Source organism: Protomyctophum parallelum (genome assembly GCF_964188405.1).
Source record: "Protomyctophum parallelum genome assembly, chromosome: 9".
Classification (NCBI taxonomy): Eukaryota; Metazoa; Chordata; class Actinopteri; order Myctophiformes; family Myctophidae; genus Protomyctophum; species Protomyctophum parallelum.
Window position 1 is genome coordinate 15,048,341 of NC_139706.1, and position 21,415 is coordinate 15,069,755.

General features: G+C 41.5%; 1 protein-coding gene across 1 annotated transcript; it reads right to left on the reverse strand.

Annotated features, from left to right (window-relative positions):
• Positions 1–5,169: 5,169 nt before the first annotated feature.
• bckdha (branched chain keto acid dehydrogenase E1 subunit alpha) lies at positions 5,170–20,992 on the reverse strand. The gene is made up of 8 exons (XM_083773996.1): positions 20,673–20,992; positions 17,294–17,470; positions 11,695–11,781; positions 10,905–11,013; positions 10,205–10,366; positions 9,563–9,769; positions 7,818–7,959; positions 5,170–5,724 (listed from the first exon to the last, which is right to left on the reverse strand). Exons 1-8 carry the CDS (start codon positions 20,796–20,798, stop codon positions 5,364–5,366), a joined length of 1,371 nt encoding a protein of 456 aa, XP_083630122.1. The 5' UTR covers positions 20,799–20,992; the 3' UTR covers positions 5,170–5,363.
• Between the last annotated feature and the right edge of the window lie 423 nt (positions 20,993–21,415).

The following is a 21,415-nucleotide window of genomic DNA, read 5'->3' on the forward strand; positions in this document are numbered from 1 at the left end:
GACCTTGCAATGATGCTGAAATGTTGTTACACCCGCGTTGGGGACAATTAATGCAGACAGTGCTAAACCAGCTAACTCCACCAGAGGGGTGGAGTTAGCTGGTTTTTGCCTTCTCCCCTGGCAGAGCGGCTTGACGATTCATTGTCAGCTGTTCTTATATCAAAACTTAGATGCAAAACCTCCTAACTCCACTTGAGCTGAATTGGGATAAAAGTGGGGATAATAATAATATAGTAATGACTATAATGACAATAAGTACCTGACAATATATAAAGTCACAATACCAACTTTGATGATGCAGTATTTCCTTGTGGTTTTCTTAATTTCATGAAGAAGAAAAAATGTTTTCATGAAAAATAATCATTTTGTGGAATGATTCTGACCTCAGGAACAGCAGGAAGACCACTGCTATTGATAATAATACATTATAAAAACATAATTATCAGTATTACCATTGTCATATGTTACATTTTTGATGATGCCAATTTTTTTCTTTTATATTTATAGTTCCCTTTCACTTCTGGCTCCTTTGAGGGACAATTCAATGCAGCTGTGTATGATATGTTGTCCTGCAAAACTCAATCACGGACGGTACTCCCAACATCTGAATTCTCTGTATATGTATATATATATATACACATTTATATATATTTTAACCATCATTTTATTCCATCCATGTCTAATTCTACTGTAAGATAGTCTACTGTATAGGTCTGAGAACAATGGCAGATATCATCTGACACAGTATACACTAGCATAATCACTTTGCAGCTGTTAGCTGAATGACATTCAGCATTATAGCATTATGCTATAATTTAGCTATTGAAAAATAGCAGAACTACAAGCTCGTAGTGCCGCACTATGAGCTTGTAGATCTGCTATTTTTGAAAAATCGTGAAAATGTGGCGCAAATCTTTGAATATAAATTATTTCAGAGCAAACTCAAATCTTTGCTTCTGGGAGGTCCCTGGAAAAACAAGTTTTCAGATGGGGGTCCGTGGCCAAAAACAGATAATTCTGTTTATTTATTTATTTATTTAGAAGCCTTTTTTTAAATCGACCTCAGTCCAAATTGGTAAATCCATATTTATACTTATATATATAAAACGGTGCCGCGCAAAAGTCATTGCTGTGAGCTTGTAGATCTGATGTTGCCTATTTCTGATACCAGGTTGAGCTGAGGAGGTGTGTTCAATTGATGCCAAGTCAATGATTCAGTTCAAAGTTATGCACACAGTTATGCACTATTCAAAAGAAAATATGAAATGTATTCTATCTACTGTAGCCTATGTGATATTTGTAACAGATGTAGCCTAACTACTGCAGGTACTGAGTCACTGCATCATGCGGCGGGTGTGTAAGGCTAGGGAAGGCTTTAGCCTTCCCAAATATTATGCTTGGTATTTTTTAAATATATATAATATATGTGCGCAGCATTATATAGAAGGCTATTGTGTGTGTGTGTGTGTGTGTGTGTGTGTGTGTGTGTGTGTGTGTTGTTGTTGCTCCCTGGTGATCGCTGATCGGGTAGGTAGGCTATACAGCAACTGGCCTAATCAGCATATGATTGGCTACTATTGGTATGTTTGTAAACCTCGTCCTTCCAGTCGCTTTGTAGCAAACAGTAGCGCGCGCTGGTTTGTTTTGGGAAACAGCAAACGCAAAATGTATTTTTCAAGGCAAAGATAAAGTAATTCAGAAGAAGAAGCTGTGACTCCTGTGAGTCGGCTGTCAGAACTCAGCACCACCAGTTCCCGCACGGTTCACAGTTCACACCACTGCAGCAACACGACACGTTCAGCGGAGTGGCTGCTGTCTCTGTGCCGTCTGTGAAGAGCCATGAGCCGGGACTCCCGGGAGGGGCAGCAACACCCCCGGGTAATCTACAGTACACACAGTTTTTGACCACATATACACACACAGAATGACAAAGGAAATACGTTTTTGTATTGTTTTTTTTCATTTTTTGATCAAAGTAAGAACTTTTTTTTGTACAATACTGTGAAGAACTCCTTTTGTGCGTCAAGCTTTTGCCCTAGCCATAGACTGCTACATTTAAGTGTGCAAACTTAAAGAAGAGGAAGTTTGCCACTACAATTACATTTGATTTACAGTAGCAATGCTCCAGCCGAAGACAAGGGGAATGTCATTGTCACGGGCCCAATATGGCACAATGACACCCCCACCACCACCAGTCACGCGACTCACACCACAGCACCGCCGAAGGTGGTGAAGAGGGAGTACCTTCCTCCGGAGTCCGGACGTGCTCAATTTGTCCATCTCTGACACCTTTATGAGCTCCATTCCCCAGAACGGAGCTTACTGGAACCGCCTGTTGACCTGTTCCACACCATTCTCAAGGGAATGGCCGAGGGGGAAAACAGAGTCGGCCCCATTGCAGGGAGTCGAGTCACGAGGTCTTGCTAACCAATGTGCACGACTATCTTAGGTATGTTAATAATAGCATACCATACCAAACACTGTCCCTTGTTTGTTTTGTTTTTTTCTGGGAATGCATGTATTTATTGCTTCATTTGTACAGTAGATGATCTTCGTTTGTTGCTTGATATTTTGTTTTAATAAAAAGGGAAGATATTTTACATTAGTTTCGTTTTATTGACTTTGAAAAGACCATTTCTTTATTTTTAGATTTTAATTTTTTGCACAAAACACCAAACATTAGATGATGTATCAGAATCAGTATAACAGTTGAATGCATTACAGTATACTGTAGCATCAGTTTACAAATCCAACCCTCCAAAATGTGGGCAGGTATACATACTAAGTCTTAAAAAAAAAGTAACCTCTCCAAAATGAAAAGGATAATAACATCCACCTTACACTGGGTGAATAGTGGGGGGAAAGCCGGGAAACGCCACAAACTGCTGCAGAGGACAGTTACTGAACTCTCCTGGTTGTCCCTACAGTACTATAGTCAAAGGAGAAGAGAGGGAAGAGAGAGATTCACCTGAAGGGAGACAGAAAGAGAGAGCGAGAGAGGCGCACTTGCAAGTCGACCCAAGGTCACCCAGAAGGTCACTGTCTGCATGTTCAAAATATACTTTCATTACAGCATTGATTTACAATCGGTGTGCATGATTCATGCTATAACTGGGCCAACTATTTCGTATGACTCGTTACTGCACTAGGGGAAGAAAAAAACAAACATACATGTATTGTACATACCGGTACCGGTATGTACATTAACAACCTCCCCCGAGGGAGCGAGGTACAGGAATTGCAATGATGTTAATGCTGGCAGCTCATTCTAGTGCCCAATCTCTCATCTTCGGGCAGTAATACCAATTTTCTGAATGTGTTTTTTCTTTTTTTTTAAGTAACTTTTTTTCTTTCTTTGCAACTGAATGGCTGTAAATTAAGAAATAAACTTTAATAATTAAAGCCATTTTTGGGGGTCCCCAGCCCAAAGGGTTGAGAATCCCTTTGGGGCTACACCAGGGTCTAAAATGTCCAAGTGCGTCCACTGCGAAGATCAGGGAAGATTACCTCCAACCACTGCACACCATGTACTGGTTATATAACTTATATTTCATTAACATTCTCTACATACAGATTGGTTGGAAATAACATTTAATTCCCGGACTGTAGCTTTAAATCCTGTTATAGACAAATAAGACAATATAGGTAAAAATCACAGTAAGCCTACTTTACACAAGAATTCAAACTACCGGTATCTGTCATTCTCTCCAACGTAAGGCACAAAACCCAGAGGTACAGTATGATCCGAATCCAGCTCATCCTTCCCCTCCCCATTATTATTGTGCAGAAAAGACTTACCAAGTCATATCAAAACTATAATTCTTATGCAAATATGAGATGGAAGATTCTCACTCACTGCCTTCACAGTAAAATCCCAGTGTTACTTCAACCACTCACTATGTTATGCTTTACCGTATAACGGTAGTGTGTGGAAACAGCAGCTCTACAAGCTCGCAACACATCAGGTGTTTAGCACAAATTTCTGACTATAATTACATGCCCCAGATATTAGGGACAGACAGGTTAAAAGTGGTTAACTCTATGAGAGTATACTAATGTACTGTATATACTGTAGGGTTGGGATTCTTTGGGATTTTCATTCCCTCTTAAACCAATTTAGACCAGAGGACGATTCTACAAATGTCTCTAAATAAATGACAGTTTTCTGTCAACCTCAACCTCATGTTTCTATGTCAGTGGTTCTCTGCATTTTCATGTCAAGGACCCCCAAAAATTATATGTATTTGGCCGCCGACCCCCATCTGAAAATATGTTGTTTCAGGGACCCCTCCCAGAAGCAAAGATTTGAGTAAAAAACATTTATCTGAGAGAATATATATATATTCAAAGATTTGGGCCCCATTTTCAGGATTTTTCAAAAATAGCAGACCTACAAGTTTATAGCTTGTAGATCTGCTATTTTTCAATATCTAGACTAGAGTATAACATAATGCTTTAAAACACCAAAAGGCCCAAAATGGGTTAACGGTCCAATTCCATCAGGGGTTGGAAATAAGACCATTATGGGTCTGTAACTCTGAGAGGGTACAAATGGAACCCAAAATGTTTTCCCTGAGGGTCAATTACGGTGGTCCTTGAAATGTAAAAAAGTTTGAGAACCATCAGTAGAAATAATGTATATAAGCAGACATGGGGGGCTCCATTTTCGTCACCGCTAAACCCCTTATTCCTAAACTTCTTTGCCTTTGTCCAGCTTGCAATGTCCGTGTGCCTGTTTGTTACTTTGTTTGTGTGTGTGTCTGTGTGAGCATGGAACGAGAGAAGTATGTGACATGGCTGCCACCTGCTGGACGCACGGGAGTTGCACCACTTGGTTCACACTGGTGTGATTTTTAAATTATTTTAGCTTTTTTCTTTTACTATTTTTAAAAACATTTTCAACTAGCCAATCTACATTGACACACTGTGAGCTTGTAGACTGGCCATTTTAACTATTCAAAAATGTTTAGCAAAATAAAGAATAAAAAGGCAAAGGGCCGATTCATACTCCTATTTTAGGGCCAAATAAAAGTCGGTTCGGCGCTGTAGAGCCTACAATGTGACGTCATTTGAGGTTCGGGAGGGCGGGTACCGTCCTAAAGTCGGCTCTTCGGTGCTACTGAAAGTTTCTGACTACAGCGCCGAAACAGCGGTAAAATAGGAGTATGAATCGGCCCAAAGAAGTTTAGGGATAAGGGGTTTAGCGGTGACGAAAACGGAGCCCATGAAGTCCACAAACTAGCTCCAAATGTGACCACCCCCCAACCCTACTAATGCATCCTAAACATTTGTAAACTCTCTGGAGCTATAAAGTAGTAACACTACAGGGGGATTTGACCGTGCTTCGTGTTTCCCAACAGATCTCAGTAGTTGGTATTTTTCTCATACAGGTCCAGGGGGTAGTGCTCCTTGTACTGCTGCAAGTGTCTGTGCATGTCCTCCATCTGCCTTTTCAGGGCGGGCGTCATCTCCTCGTAGACGTCGGAGAACATCAGGTCGATGTTGGGCTTGTGGCGCTTCTCCGCCTTCTCGAAGGCCTCCATGACCATCTTGCGGGTCTCCTTGCGCCAGCTGCGCTCGTCCTCCTCGCTCCACCAGTCGCGGCCGGGCGCCGTCATGTAGTGGCGGAGGCGCGATATGGGGTGGTCCTGCTTGTCCCAGTAGTTCACCTCGTCCACGGAGCGGTACGCCGAGCTGTCGTCGCTGGTGCTGTGGTGGCCGATTCTGTCGGAAAACGGGAGTGTCGTTTAAGTTAATTATTATATCCCCACGTTAAACCCATTTAGACCTGAGTTAATTATATCCCTACATTAAACCCATTTAGACCCGAGTTAAAAACATTCACTTTGAAAGAATATATATTCAAAGATTTGCACCACATTTTTACGATTTTTCAAAAATAGCAGACCTACAAGCTCATAGCGCGCCACTCGGTGGTCCAATCACAGCTAAGCAAGACAAACCTCTCCACCAATAGTTTTCCTATATGATAAAACATCGTCTTAAAAAATAAATGTCACGCACATATTTTTCCAGTGCATATTTTCAGTGTTAGCAACACTGAAGCGTCCAACACAGATACAATTAATTACTCACCTACTGCTGCAGGTTCCATGTTTAAGTAAAGTAACTCCAGTGTTGTTCAAGTGACAGATGCATGGTTTTCACATTGTAAATATGGTTGCGTGGTTTAGCGACTATAGCGCTATGACAGGAGCACCGTAAACTTTGGGAAAGTGTCATAGTAGCTTGTTTACAACTGAAACGGACTTCCTGTGCTTTGACTTCCTCTTCAAAATAAGAGTCACGTGTAAAGATTAGTCAACACTATAGTTTTATTTCTAAGTCTACTTACAGGACGTTAACTTTTTTTGAATGCCTGTCAGATTCTCTACAGCAGGGGGTTTCAACTGATTATGAACCTGGGGACCACCACCCTGACTGAGAATCAACCTGGGGACCACTGTTGTGTTGGGAGGGGGGATATGGGCGTGGTGTGGGGGGAAAATTAACCTCACATAATTAAACTCATGTTGCTGTTCATTGTAACTTACTGTATGTATGAGCGAGCAGACACATGCAATTAATGACGGGCACAATTCCTTATAATGGTGACTCAAGCAGGCAAACCGGTACGGTTTCCCTTGAGACGTCCGACTTCCCAGTAACTGAGAACATCGATCGAGCGTCATCGTATGTCACCACGTCATTTGATTTACTGCACTGTTTCTCAACTTGTGGTCAATAGAATAAATTAAAATACAAATCTTCCCTTTCCTACATTACTAAATGCATGGTCAGGGACCACATGCAATACCTTCACGGACCACCAGTGGTCCACGGACCACCTGTTGAAAACCCATGCTCTACAGTACATAACTGTCTCAGCTGTTGGTGCGCAAATGCGCCTCACATGCCTTTGATCTACCGCGCAAGAAAACATTTTGACGACGCATGCATGCGCACTGGTTGTGTGCAGGCCTGTGTACTGTATAGACACTCTGCCAAAAAAAGATGTGCTGTGGTGCATTCGAACCACTAGACTCCATGGTGGTGGACAGGTACATTAACCCCTGCGACACCCGAGCCCACAAATAAGTGTGTAGCTATCCCAGCAATGGGTATTTTGTAATATTCAATTTTATTGCTTACCTTTCTGAAAATGTATAATATATGAACATTACCGTATATGTATGTTTATGTGGGTACATTGTATTTGAATGCTGTGTGTGGTGCCTGGTCCTTTATTGCTGTTCATTAGGACGTAGAAGGAGCAGTGCCCTGTGATTAGAGTGAGGCAGCATTGATTGCACCTGTGTGAGCTGAACTCAGTCAGAACAAGCTGTGTTTCAGTGGTTTAAGGAGCTCTTCCCAAGTCTTAAAAGAGTGTCCTTAAATAAAGAATATAAGAGAAGATAACGTAGCTCTCCTAAAATAATCTGCAGAAGGCGCACACGGTGTGTTACATGTTGTTGTTTTCTTTGTTTGTAAACAGTGTTGTAATTCTGTCGATCGTTTAATTGTTTGTGTACATCTCATTGTGTTTGTTTATACATTACGGACATTTCATGATTCATGGACACTTTAAAAGGACATCGTGATTGACTGACAACAAGGACATTCATATTTCATGTTTAATTGTGTTTAAAAGAACATCGTTATGTTTTGTGTTGCAGTTTTTCACGTTGTCTTGGGGAAATAAATAACCTCGAGATATCAGTTGGCGCTTTTGTTATTCTGCTGGATAGGAGCGGTTACACAGTGGTTTTCATTTTATACCCCCCAACCCCACCTGGGCTGCCCCAACAAAAACCAACCTGTAGGTCATGGCCTCGATGAGAAAGGGCTGGTTCTCTGCCACGGCTCTGCGCCGCGCTTCCTTTGTGGCGTTGTACACCGCGAACACGTCGTTGCCGTCCACACGGATGGACATCATGCCGTAACCTGGCCCCCGAGCAGCTGTGGGGAAACATACACAGACAGCAAGTGTGTGTTAGCTGGACACAGAGGAACGACTGCGACATATAATATTCAGATCTTAACCCGTTTTGGACTGAGGTCGATTAAAAAAAAAGGCTTCAAAATCCTTAATTATTTTTGGAAAAACCCATGTTTCTGTCAGTGGACCCCTTTTTCATGTCAAGGACCCCCAGAACTATCTGTATTGGGCCATGGACCCCCATCTCAAAATATGTAGTTCCAGGGACCTCCCCCAGAAGCCAATATTTTAGTTAAAAATGTTCGCTCTGAAAAATATATTCAAAGATTTGTGACACATTTTCACAACTTTTCAAAAATAGCAGACCTACAAGCTTGTAGCGCGCCACTCGGTGGCGCGCTATGAGCTTGTAGGTCTGCAAAATGGGTTAACACCCTGAGCGCACAGGATGAAGTTCTCCGCCTGTTCAATTAGTAACGCCCATCGCTCAAGACGGAGATTGATCAAAAAGACAAGAGATTATTGATATCAAAACCGATCGCATCGCTCCACAGGCTGGGAGCGTCTGTTGCGCAACACTCAATGTTATTTTCCGGTGGGACGTCATCGAAAATGATCCCGCCCATTTTAGCCGACAAGATGGAAAATCTTAAAACGTGAATAACTCTTGATCTAAATCATTCCGTCCAATTCTAAGAGAAGATCATGTGTTAGACGGCCCACCGCGGTCCCGTCGTGATAGAATTAATCATACCTCCCATTGTTGTCGATCGCCTCAAGAGTGTTTTGGTTACATCTACATCTACATCTAGCTACTTCAGCCATAACTGTGGAATGCACTTCCCATTGCAGTCAGAACTGCAGCATCACTCCCAATCTTCCGCCGTAGTCTGAAAACCCACCTTTTCAGACTATCATGGCCCGTAGCACTTACCCTACCCCCTTAGATAGCATTTATGTAGACTTAGATAGCATTTGATACAGACTTATAGCATGTTATGTAGACAGCACTATAATTGCATTGAATGTACCGGTAGTCATAGCACGCCATAGTACATATGTATAGCATAGTAGTATATATGTATAGTTTATATGTATAGTTTCATTATATAGATATTCCACTGTTACTTTCTTAGCTTACGCATGTTTCATGATAAATGCTTTTATGTGATGTATTCCCATGCTTTTTTGTATTGCTTAATGTAAATCGCTCTGGATTAAGAGCGTCTGCTAAATGCCTAAATTGTATATCCGGGATAACATCCCGGATATACGTGCCCCCGCTGCTATTAAATCGCTGGGTGCTATGATTTAATAATTTAAGTCTCTGCCGGGCGGCTGGCGTAGTGGTCCATGAGGCACCTTGGCTGGTAATCCAGTATGGCAGTGTGCCGCGGGTTCGACTCACGATCCCGACGGCCTTTACTGCATGTCACCAGCCCAACATATTTTCAAATGTAGGTCGGCGGCCAATTACATAATAATCTTAGGGGACGTCCTTGACATGAAAATGTTTGAGAACGACTGACAGAAACATAGGGTTTTTCAGAAAAAACGATTTAGAAGACATTTTGTAGAATCGTTCCCAGGTCAAAACGGGTTTAAAACAAGACGGTCTCTTACCGATGCCGTCGCCTCTGTACTGCTCGTTAGTCGGGGTAGAGATGGCGTAGCCGTTGTTGCGACAGAAGAAGATGAGCGGGCACTCCAGCGTGGCGGAGAAGTTGAAACCGGCGTGCGCGTCGCCCTCGCTGGCTGCTCCCTCTCCGAAGTAGCAGATGACGGCACGGTTGGCATTCAGCCTTTTAACGGCGTACGCAGCCCCGGCCGCTAAAAAAAAACAAGAAAACACATTATAATTATATTACATGTCGTCAACGCTGTAGTGACTAACAGCTGTTGTTAACGGCTATTCTCAAAGTTGCATGGAACGTCACATTCTGTACGCGCCCACCTATCAATAAACACAGGGGTCCTGGGCACTACGTGCGGTAATTCCTAGGACGTCTTTCTGTGGACGTTTTCTACGTAGGTCTGCTATTTTTTTTTTATCGAAGAACGACTGACATAGAAACATAGCTTTTCCAGAAAACTGTCAGGATGTAGAAGACAATTTTAGAATCTGATCTCAGGTCAAAATGGGTTAACAGTCATCTGCACAATATATTCACAATATCAATATTCAGGCAATTGGTGATACGATGGAGATACAACATTGTGATATTTGTGTTGTCCCCTATCGCCCAGTCCTAGATAAAAACATACCCTGGGGAATCTGTGTGGCCAGAGGAGAAGAGATGGTGATGAAGTTCAGGTCTTTGCTGCCATAGTGCACCGGCATCTGTCGACCCTTTCCAAGGTCGTCGGCGTTGGCGTAGCACTGAGCCATGAACATGTCCAGTGGAAAGCCGCGGTACATCAGCACTCCTGCAGGGGGCAGCGACAGAGCAGGTTTGAGGGTCTTTTTAGTGAAATGACTCACCAGACAAAGAGGGGAATCCACCAATAATCCTTACCAGTGTTGCTTTCGTGACGAAAACTAAATGAAAACTAAGCTATGATGACTAAAACTAAGACTAAATATACGGACAATTTCGTCAACAAGTAAAAACTAGACTAAAATGTTAGGAAGGTTATAGTGGACAAGGGAGCATAAGTCATTTTACAATTAGTTGCATGCTGAAAATAGACGATCTACAAGCTCACAACGCGTCGCAGTGGGCTTGTAGAACGGCTATTTTCAGCAAGTGATTAAGACGGCATCAAGGCCCACCAAAATAAAATTTGTTCGACTAAATCAACTGTAGATTTAGTCGACTAAAATTGTATGATATTTAGTCTACTAAAACTAGACTAACACTAAAACATTCCAGGTGACTAAAATGTGACTAAAACTCAATTTAAACCCATTCAAGAGACAAAAAAAATCTAAATTTGCTGCCAAAAAACAACACCTAATCCTTACCAGCTTCTCTGTACTGGCCGAAGACGAGGTCACTGGGGTCGAGGGCTGCAGCGCTGCCAATGTGTGTCCCCTCTTCTCCGTAGTTGGTCATATAAAAAGAGATCCGACCCTACAGAAAAAGGACCCCATTTTGACATCCTGACAGTTTTCTGAAAAAGCTGTTTCTATGTCAGTCGTTCTTCGATAAAAAAAAAATAGCAGACCTCATAACTATGTTGTTAGTTTGTTCCATACATTGTTGTCATATCTCACTGAGCTATAAAGTTTTGTTCAGAGCAAATTTGGTGAATCGTAAGAAATATATATTTTGGTGTCAGCAGATTATATTCAATTCTCAAAAACAAAAATACTATAAAAAGTTAGGGGCCATTATCATCATATCATATCATACTATAATTCAGTCAATGTCTGTCTGAATGTCTGAGTGTCTGTCTGTCAGAAACACCGCCGTATCTCCTCACCGCCTGCACCAATCGCTCCCACTTTTCACACAGGCATTGACCATAATAATATGGAGGTCTTAACAAATTATAAATTAATAATGAATTTATTAGTTAAGGAGTTAGTTACAGTTAAGGACAAAATATATATAAAAACAATAAACTGAATATACACAGTAAGCTCTCAAGAATATTGATGAAAGTGAATAAAGATAAAGAATGAAAACTAACTATATATATATATATATCAAAATAAATGTTAAAAAGGCAGAAAACTATGGTTATGTAAATAACCACAAACATGGCAATACATCATGCACTGCACTAGACTGCAAGAGAAATACACTCACCTGTCTCTGAGACTCGTACAGAATCCTGTCCATGGTATTGAGCATGGTCATCTTCTTATAAAACTGTAATACAGTCTCTTTGGACAACTGGTTGGAAGGAACAGAACACCAAAAACCATTAACCCCTTGCCATTGTATCAGTACATGTGCCAAACACAATAATTCTATGTATCAAATGTATTACGCCGCTTTTATCAGAGTTAAAAGGACCACATTGCAATGAAATGCGATTAAAAGGCCTTTGAACATGCCCATACAGAAATATCACAGTGTTAATTTAACTGTAGAGATGGAACCAAACTGTGGACTTTTACGGGTGTGTAACTCTGAGCGTTTTCAAATGGAGCCAAACGGCACCCAATTTGGTTCCATCTGCACGGTTTCAGAGAAGCCCAGCAATGGGGGGGGGGGGGGGGGGGGGGGACATTAGCCAAAAATCACACTGGTGTGAAGTGAGAGGCTCCTTTGGTATTTATATTGTACCACATGACGTCACATGATGTTTACGGCTGTGAACAAACATTGAATAGAATCCCGCTCTAAACAAGCAACCATTTTGGGGCGGGAACCCCTTTTGGTGTTTTAAGCATTATGTTATACTTTAGCTGTTGAAAAATAGCAGATCTGAAAAATCGTGAAAATGTGGCGTAAATCTATGAATATATATTCTTTGAGAGCGTTTTTTATTTATTTATTAAATCGTTGCTTCTGGGGGGGGTCCCTGCAGGAACAATATATATAATATATATATATGTGTGTGTTTTATATTCACAATTTTAAATATATAGGCCTAGATTTTGAAGGTGCGTTTTACCATGTGGTAATACATAAATTGGCCTCGCTCTGCGCACATTCGTATTATGAAAGGCATATCGGCCCGTGTTGAACGCACTCGGCCCGTGTTGAACGCACACACATTATGGCATACGGCGTTCCTGAATATTTTAGCATTGTGGGAGTGTCCATATGTTAATTATTTTCGCTTTGCGCAATTTGCTATTAAGCCCCTTGACCTAAAGACACTCAGCGCATAACGATTAGACGTGGGTCTGACCACCTCATAAACGCAACAAGCACTGTTTGATTTTACACTTGAGCGGCTCTGGGAGGCTGGTAGAGTGTTGCCATGTCTGTTTATTATAAGCGGCTTCTTTTTCTGTAAAGTTGCTTGTAAATATTGGTAGTTGTACTATTTTGTGGTTGCTTTTCTTGTTTCTAAAGTGGTTATTTGGGCTTTTCTCCTAATGTTGTTTAAACCAGTGATCCTCACACAGCACATTCCCATGTCAAGGATCCCCAGATGAATGCATTTGCCGGCTAATCCAAAAATTAAATAAAATAAATCCAAGATTACTTTTGAAAATAGCAGATCTATACCAGCTCACAATGCATCACATTCATTCATTAAAACTATGAACTCGGACTGCAGGCAGTGCAGGGGGATATATATAATGATCATTATAACAATGTGCAAGAACATATTTAAAAATAAGGAAGAACTTTATATTTGTGGACAATCAAAATATGTTTTTTTATTTTAATGTGGTGTCATTAAAATTAATCTGGATATGGCAGACTCACTATCTAGAAAATAAAAACATGGCACTTCATTTAAAATAGGTTGCAGACCCCTGTTATATGCGCTTATTTTTATAGACCTATTTACCTGTTTCTATGAGACATGGCAACAGCCTTTTGCTTTTGTAAAATGTTGAGATTAGAAACGGTCATAATTCTTTCATTTCTCAACCTTAAAAATAAATAAAAACATCTCCATAATCCTTGGGAGGTTTGCTTTCATATGCTGTATCACACCCGATTCAAGTCTTCTTCAATAAAATGCTACGAGCGAAGACCATATAACATCGGGGCCACAGGCACAGCATTAAGCAGCAACATTCAACTCATTCCTTCATCATGACTTGAATGAAATAAAATATAATACACGTTATTTTACTGGTGTTTTTCAATAGAAACAAATTATTTTGAGGCATAAAGGTGACAGCATGCAGTGCAATAGGAATAATTAACCCAAATGTGACAAAGTCATGTCATGTCTTCTATGGTGCCAGCCTGAAGAAATGTAATACCACGATCCCCAAAGTGTGCATTCCGTATGTGACATCAGCTGACTGGTAAAGAGAATAGTACGGACATGTTGATTGGGTACGTCTCAAACACGCCTTAAACACACCCATGACTAATTAAAGGCCGTTTTTGCGCAATCCACGGGGTGTCGAAAGCGCTTCTTAACATGCCCAAAATTGCAATATGACATACCACACGCCCCCAGCTCTAAAAACTGTAATATGATATGTAATATTATTGGAACTGGTTAATCGACCCGATAGTGTCAGGATGACATGCTCATTAATATGTTGCAGGAGATTTGTGGTATTGTATGCGATATCGGTACCACAATTGTCATGGTATGTGTGCATGACCACAGTGGAAAAGGCATGACATAATTGTTAAAGAGGGCAGAACAAGTATAGTTATATTTAATTGACACCGCAATTATTTAAACTACGTTGACAAACACAAAACTAGTTTCGCTTGTAGAACTCCCTGTCTCCTCATGTTCCCAAGAAGTATACTGCACACACATTCACCTTTGCAGCTAAGTGTCCCTTTCTCGGACTGCAACTGTACTTACTGTACAAGACCCATTTATTGAAATCCCAAACATGGAATATACTTGGACCATGTATTATATGCCACATATAAATGCCTGTCTCAGGACGGCCACCTGCCAGTATACAGTGGATAACTTCCCAGTCTTGCTGGGTAAGTTGGGTAACTATATAGCTAACTACTTTAACCCTGACATCCCAATTTTGGGCATGTCATTATAGGCGAAGAAGAAAGGACAAATGCTGATCTACAAGGTCACAACATGCCGTAATGTGTTGTGAGCTTGTAGATCGGCTTTCCCCCAAAAATAAGTTTTGATAAGTGACTTATTTTAAAATGTGTAGCGCAATGGAATAGAGTAGACACTATGACACGTCCATTAGTCAATTAGTACTGTAGGCTATACATTTGTGTTCTGTAAATATCATTGATCACTTGTTTTGCATGTCCGTGGCAAAAATAAAACATTAATGGAAATGTCCATTATGACATTCACAAGCTGGCATAGTGATGCCCCCGGGTGCAGATAGCTCATAGCTGCTGTACTATCATGGTTATTGGTGGTGGCGGCAATACTAATAATTTTAGTCTGGATATATCAAATCCTGTGTTGAGGTCGATCACACAAGAATAACATGCACTTCATGAACCTCTGCTTGAGGTGTAATAGGAGACAATGGCACTGGTACATATCTGAACTCATCTTCTCCTACAGTGCGTGTCAACCACATCAATCCCCATAGCCGACACTGGCGCCATGGCCCTGCCGCCCTTCTCAGCTTCAATTATGCTTTTCATACCAATCGTTACACACCCATGGTACTGTGCCAAATCAAAACAAACGCACGCACACGCAGTCAAGTTGTCTACCGATGTTAACCATCTCAAACCCTCACCCTAACCTAACCTCCCACGGGGCAGCACACCTAAACCTAACCTTAACCCTCTCCCAACCCTTAACGCACCCCTCACCAACCTTAATCCGGTCGTTTTAACGCACCCCTCACCAACCTTAATCCGGTCGTTTTAACGCACCCCTCACCAACCTTAATCCGGTCGTTTTAACGCACCCCTCACCAACTTTAATCCGGTCGTTTTAACGCACCCCTCACCAACCTTAATCCGGTGTTAGTCTTTCTCTGCCCCAAAAGGCAAGAATTTAAAACCCGCAAAACGGATATTTGTCTCTTTCTTTTTGTTATTTTAATCCATTGGATGATATGCCCCAATCTCTTAACTTAATTCTTTCGTCCACGGACATGGAGAAAACGGATTAGAAAGTAAAGAATAAACTTCATTCATTAATTTAAAATGTATCCACTGCAGAGGAGCTGCCATTGGTCAAAAGCCAGTGCACCTCACGGGGCCAGAGGGCTGAGCAGAGCCTTCTATAGACTCTGGGGCTGACAAATATTAGCACCGCCAGGAGAGTGTGACCTAACTGAATGTGTTTGAAGAGTCCGTTTAATTATTTAATAATTTCGGTTCATGAATGTTTACATGTAATACTGTGAATTAATTGCACTAGCAAAGCGTAACATGCAGTGAGGACGGAACGTTTGTTCTAGCCCAGGTTCTCTGGGGTCCTAATATAAGGAGCGCAGCTTCCGGTTCCCCCTCAGTTACATTCTGGAAAGAATGAGGTACTCAGCAGCCCTGAGACCCGTAACAGAGGCTTGTCATGTGACATGTCAGCTGTCAATCACTCAACTCAATGAAAAAACAATCTGCCCATTTTGCTGCCTCCATTATGTGCACATTCAAAACAGGTGGTACGCATGGGCCGTTGAGTGATAGTCAACGAGCAATTCCAAACTCCAGCACAAATTCATCTGCAAGGAAATTATTGACAGGAAGTAGCTCATAAAATGTCTACGGTGGATTTTTATGAAACAAACACTTTACAGATTGAAAGAGGATAATTCAAGCTTTCCCTGCAGCTGCAATGTTGGTGATTTTGACGTTGTTTAATATAGTTAGAGAGGACTTTTCCGTTTGGATGAATGGGCTGTCTATGGGAAGTGTCACCTAGGTATCACTTTGCTGGCAAGATGGCTGCGGTCTGAATATGGAGAATAGAAAGCACAGGTGGACCCCAGGCTAGTTTAAGTCTAGACTGGAGGGTTTAAGTGGTTATTAACACATTTAGACCTGAGGACGGTTCTACAAATGTCTTCTAAATCCTCACCGTTTTCTGAAAAACCTCATGTTTCTATGTCAGTCGTTCTCAAACATTTTCATGCCAAGGAAGGACCCCCAAATATATATGAAATTGGCCACCGACCCCCGTCTGAAAATATGTTGTTCCAGGCAGGGACCTCCCAGAAGCAAAGATTTGAGTTAAAAACATTCGCTCTGAAAGAATATATTCAAACATTTGGGCCACATTTTCACGATTCTTCAAAAACAGTGTCAGGATGACATGCTCATTAATATGTTGCATGAGATTTGTGGTATTGTATGCGATATCGGTACCACAATTGTCATGGCATGTGTGCATGACCACAGTGGAAAAGAACATGGCATGACATAATTGTTAAAGAGGGCAGAACAAGTATAGTTATATTTAATTGACACCACAACTATTTAAACTACGTTGACAAACACAAAACTAATTTAGCTTGTAGAACTCCCTGTCTCCTCATGTTCCCAAGAAGTATACTGCGCACACACTCATTATATATATATTGTACCAAATATATATGAAATTGGCCACCGACCCCCGTCTGAAAATATGTTGTTCCAGGCAGGGACCTCCCAGAAGCAAAGATTTGAGTTAAAAACATTCGCTCTGAAAGAATATATTCAAACATTTGGGCCACATTTTCACGATTCTTCAAAAACAGCAGACCTACAAGCTCGTGAGCTTGTAGATAAACAGCTAAAGTACAACATAATGCTTAAAACACCAAAAAGGGGTTCCCGCCCCAAAATGGGTTAACACTCAGGGCTTTACGCAGCGCACCTGTGGATCTTCAGAAGGGTTGATGATCTGGCCCTGGCGGTCCATCACACGGTACACTGGGATACCAGAGATGACGTTGGGCTCAATGAACTGCAACGTGTCCACAAACTCTGCCGAGGCTCCAGGGAACTGAGGCTTATCAATGGCGTTGTCAAAGGGCTCTTGACGGTGCACCGACTGAAAAGAGAGAGAGAGAGAAAACAAAAGATATGTCAACAAACAGTGACTTTTTATCTATATTTTTTACTATTACAGTTTTTTTGTACTCTGTGTATGTGTGTGCTTACTGTGCTATCCTATTTCTCTATATGCATTTTGTGCATTATATACTCTATTCTTGCATCTGTTTGCTGTCTCTGGACGGGGGGAGGGGTGGGGTACAGGGGAAAAAAAGAAAAATTAACTGTTTTGACTGAATCGCCTGTCTGCCTATATTGACCTGTAAAAAGGGAAAAAAACAAAGTAAACACAAAACAAACAGTGATGTCACAAACCGCCCCCTAAGGTCTTCCACTGCTGGCCTGCTCACTTTGCCTAAAAAAATGGCAACTAAAAAATACGGGGAAGCAGCTTTTTTGCTTCTACGGGCCGACGGCATGGAACAAACTCCCACTGTACCTTCGACAGGCAGCCTCTGTAGACATTTTTAAAGCTCAGCTCAAGACCCACTTCTACACCCTTGCTTTTAATTGATCTTTCATTTTGTGTTATTCATGTCCTCACTGTATTGCATTACTGCTCTTGTTTTTTAATGTTTATGCCTTGCTTCTTTTTTTTTTTTTCCATTGCTCTGTAAAGCACTTTGAGCTGCATTTCATGTCATGAAAGGTGCTATACAAATAAAGTTTTATTATTTATTATTATTATTAACCATATGCTGTGGCAACTCAGCAGCTACATTGAGGGGATGAAGTATGATATTGATGAACAGTGGTCTGTATATATGTCTCCCAAATAGCAAGAGAACACAACACGATGGTGAAATAAGACAATTAAAACACACAGTAAAATGTAGCATAACTGTATCATCATGCATAAACTGGTTGGAATAACGTGTTTCTTCCACGCGCTACGTCCAACCAGGGAAACTCCCCCTGTCAGGTGTAAAGGAGCAACTTGGACACTCAGGCATGAAGGAAGCATGAGTTCAAGTCCGTTGCTCTCCCCATGTCCCCCATATATGGGGACTAGGTTGGTGGAGGGTGTGTAGAGCCCAGGATCACATTAGATAATTGACACAGGGGTGAAAAATTGGTTACAAAATCGTGGGATAAAAGATATATTAAAAAAAATATATATAAATAAAAAAAAAAATAAAAAAAAAAGAGAACACAACACGATGGTGAAATAAGACAATTAAAACACATAAAATGTAGCATAACTGTATCATCATGAATAAACAGAATTTTTATTTTCCTAATTATGGAACAACTTGGGCCTTGAACTTGGAGTTATAAATATCACACATTCAAAATGTATATCATCACTACATACAGTACATTACATGCATCAGATACATGCATTTGTATCTACTTTTAACAGAGTAGATGTAATTTCCGTGGGAGGTTAGGGTGAGGGTTTGAGATAGCTGGTTGTAGCCTAGTTGTAGGACTAATGACTGGTCTAACCAATGACTAGTCTAAACCAAAAACTGTCTAAACTAATACTGCACCCGTAATTTCCTGTGTTCTGGTGAATTTGGGGAGTTTGATACTTTTATCATATTTGCTTTCCTAGCATTGGAAAATGATGGCCATTAAAACGCAAAAAAGTAGGCCTATATAAATTAATTTGATGACTGCAATGCAAGACCCATCTTAAATAATTCATTCATTACGTGGACATCCCTAGTGTATGATTGCATGCACATTGCACTGCCCACACTGGTGTAGGCCCTACACCAGTGTGGGCAGTGCAATGTGCATGCAATGTGCATGTATGTTAAAAGGTTTCTAGCGTAGGACCCCCTACACTGTAGGGGGTCCTACGCTAGAAACCTTTTAACATACATAATGTCCTGTGTTCTGGTGAATTTGGGGAGTTTGATACCAACTCTAGGAGAAATGACAATCCACGAGCAGTGACGTATTTACAACTAGAAAAAGTGCCCTTCTGGGCACAGGTGCTGTGCAAAAACTTGTTTTGCACAAAGCGGCCTCCTGGTGGCGCTATAACAGGCCGTTCTGGAAAGTTTGGGGCAGAGGTTCATCGTTGGCATCCAGGGAGTGTGTGTGCAAAATTTGGCATCGACCGGGTTAACGGTGGCCGAGATTAGCTGGTAACGGACGGACACACACACACACACACACACACACACACACACACACACACACACACACACACACACACACACACACACACACACGGACGGACGGACGGACGGACGGAGTGCAAAACATACTCTCTCCCCATGCCTTCGGCCTGGTGGAGACAATAAGGCTAGGACAGGTATTCGGACAGGTAACGGATTGGGCACGACCCTCCCGTTGGGGTGCAAATGCAGGCCTTTCAGCCTTTGTATCCTACTCGTCTGGCAGAAGCACCTTGCCTGCCCAAAATGTAATTCCTGGAAACGAGTCCACGAGTCCGCCAGGAGAGCGACTCCTGCAGGATCCAGATGGGTTGTCAGCCCTGCACTAACGTGTACCTCTCCTCTCGTTACACTGGTTTACAATAGGGCCCACCATTAATGTCTCTGATCATCAGAATAAGCATGCTTATTTGGCAATACAATACAGGCAACCATTCAATTAATATACATTGTCAATTATCTGTAAAGCTTTTAATTTGTTTTCGTTCATTCGCCACACACCCCTGAGTCTGGCCAATCATAATATAGCAATGTCGTATTGTCGTTAGCTTAGCTATGGCTAAAACTAGCTTAGGCTACTAGCTTTAAAACCATTACATCGCAACACTATTTGATAAGGTTATGGTTGGTGTCAAAACATTCATTTGTTTAACAATCAATAACGCAAACAAGTGTTTACGTTTAGCTTGCCGGAGAATCCGTTACACTGAAATTGGTTAGTATATCGACCTCTGTGACGCCAGGGGCCGCTGTTGTGAAATTGTCGGGATTATTTCTGCCGGGTGCACATTATTTAACATAAAATAACCACATTGACATGTTTAAAACTATTTATGCATGGACATTACAACGTGCAATGCTAAAAATGTAAAGTCATGTAATAAAAAGGGGTCCGTTGTTTCCTGCTGCTGTTCCTTCTATATATACAACAGCGACCTCTGGAGTCACAGGAATCAATATATCACCAATGTCGGTTAAACGCTGTCAGCCAGGCGACCTTACATGTTATCTAAAGCGAATAAATAAAGGGTTCTCTTTACAAAAACGCACACATACAGTACAACTCACATTGACTCTGAAGGCCCTGTGCTGCAGCAGTCTTGCAGCCCGCAGCCCTGCCGTCTGACGGATCGCGTGGAAACACGACCCGTACATTTTAATCATCATGCTACCGCTCCGCACGGCCGTCGCCATCTGTCCGTCTCACTGTCACTCTTGTGACTGTTGCGCTGTGATCGCAGAAGATGAGAGAACAGCTCGTAGACTTTATAAGTGTCTTCTCTTGTCAACTGGAGTGTGGAGTCAGACACCACGACGGAAGGGTCGGTGATGTGATGGGACGATTGCAACGATCACCTCTCTCTCTCAGGAAGGAGACGGTCGATGATGCGATGATCTTGCCCTTGGTGAAGGCAAGGGAGCGTCGGGGGCAGTATAATGGGACGCAGCCCGACGCCATGCACCCTCCTCACTACTGAGTGCTCATCTCCTGCCTCCTGGTGGATGAAGTAGGCCTACTCAGATAGCAATAATACCACAATATTCAAATACCTAAAATACCTATAAATAAAAGACCTAGACCTATTTATTTTTTAGGTTGAGTTTCCAATTACCTTTTATTTCTACTCCACTATACATCTCAGATGAAAATGTTGTACTTTTACTCCACTACATATATTTATTTGAAAACTTATTTTCTTTTTTATGACTTTATTTGGATATTTTTTACAAATAGACAGAAAAAACAAACACAAGCAGCAACAACAACAGAATATGTATGCAGGAGCATTATGGATAGACAAGATAAACAA

Bases quoted from the DNA above. Each gene is read 5' to 3' on its own strand.
- bckdha (XM_083773996.1), bottom strand. From the start codon at position 20,798: ATGGCGACGGCCGTGCGGAGCGGTAGCATGATGATTAAAATGTACGGG. The intron at 17,471-20,672 runs GTGAGTTGTACT...CTCTCTTTTCAG, and splicing joins ACAGGGCCTTCAGAGTCAAT to TCGGTGCACCGTCAAGAGCC. The intron at 9,770-10,204 runs GTATGTTTTTAT...GTTTTTTTTTAG, and splicing joins GGCCACACAGATTCCCCAGG to CGGCCGGGGCTGCGTACGCC.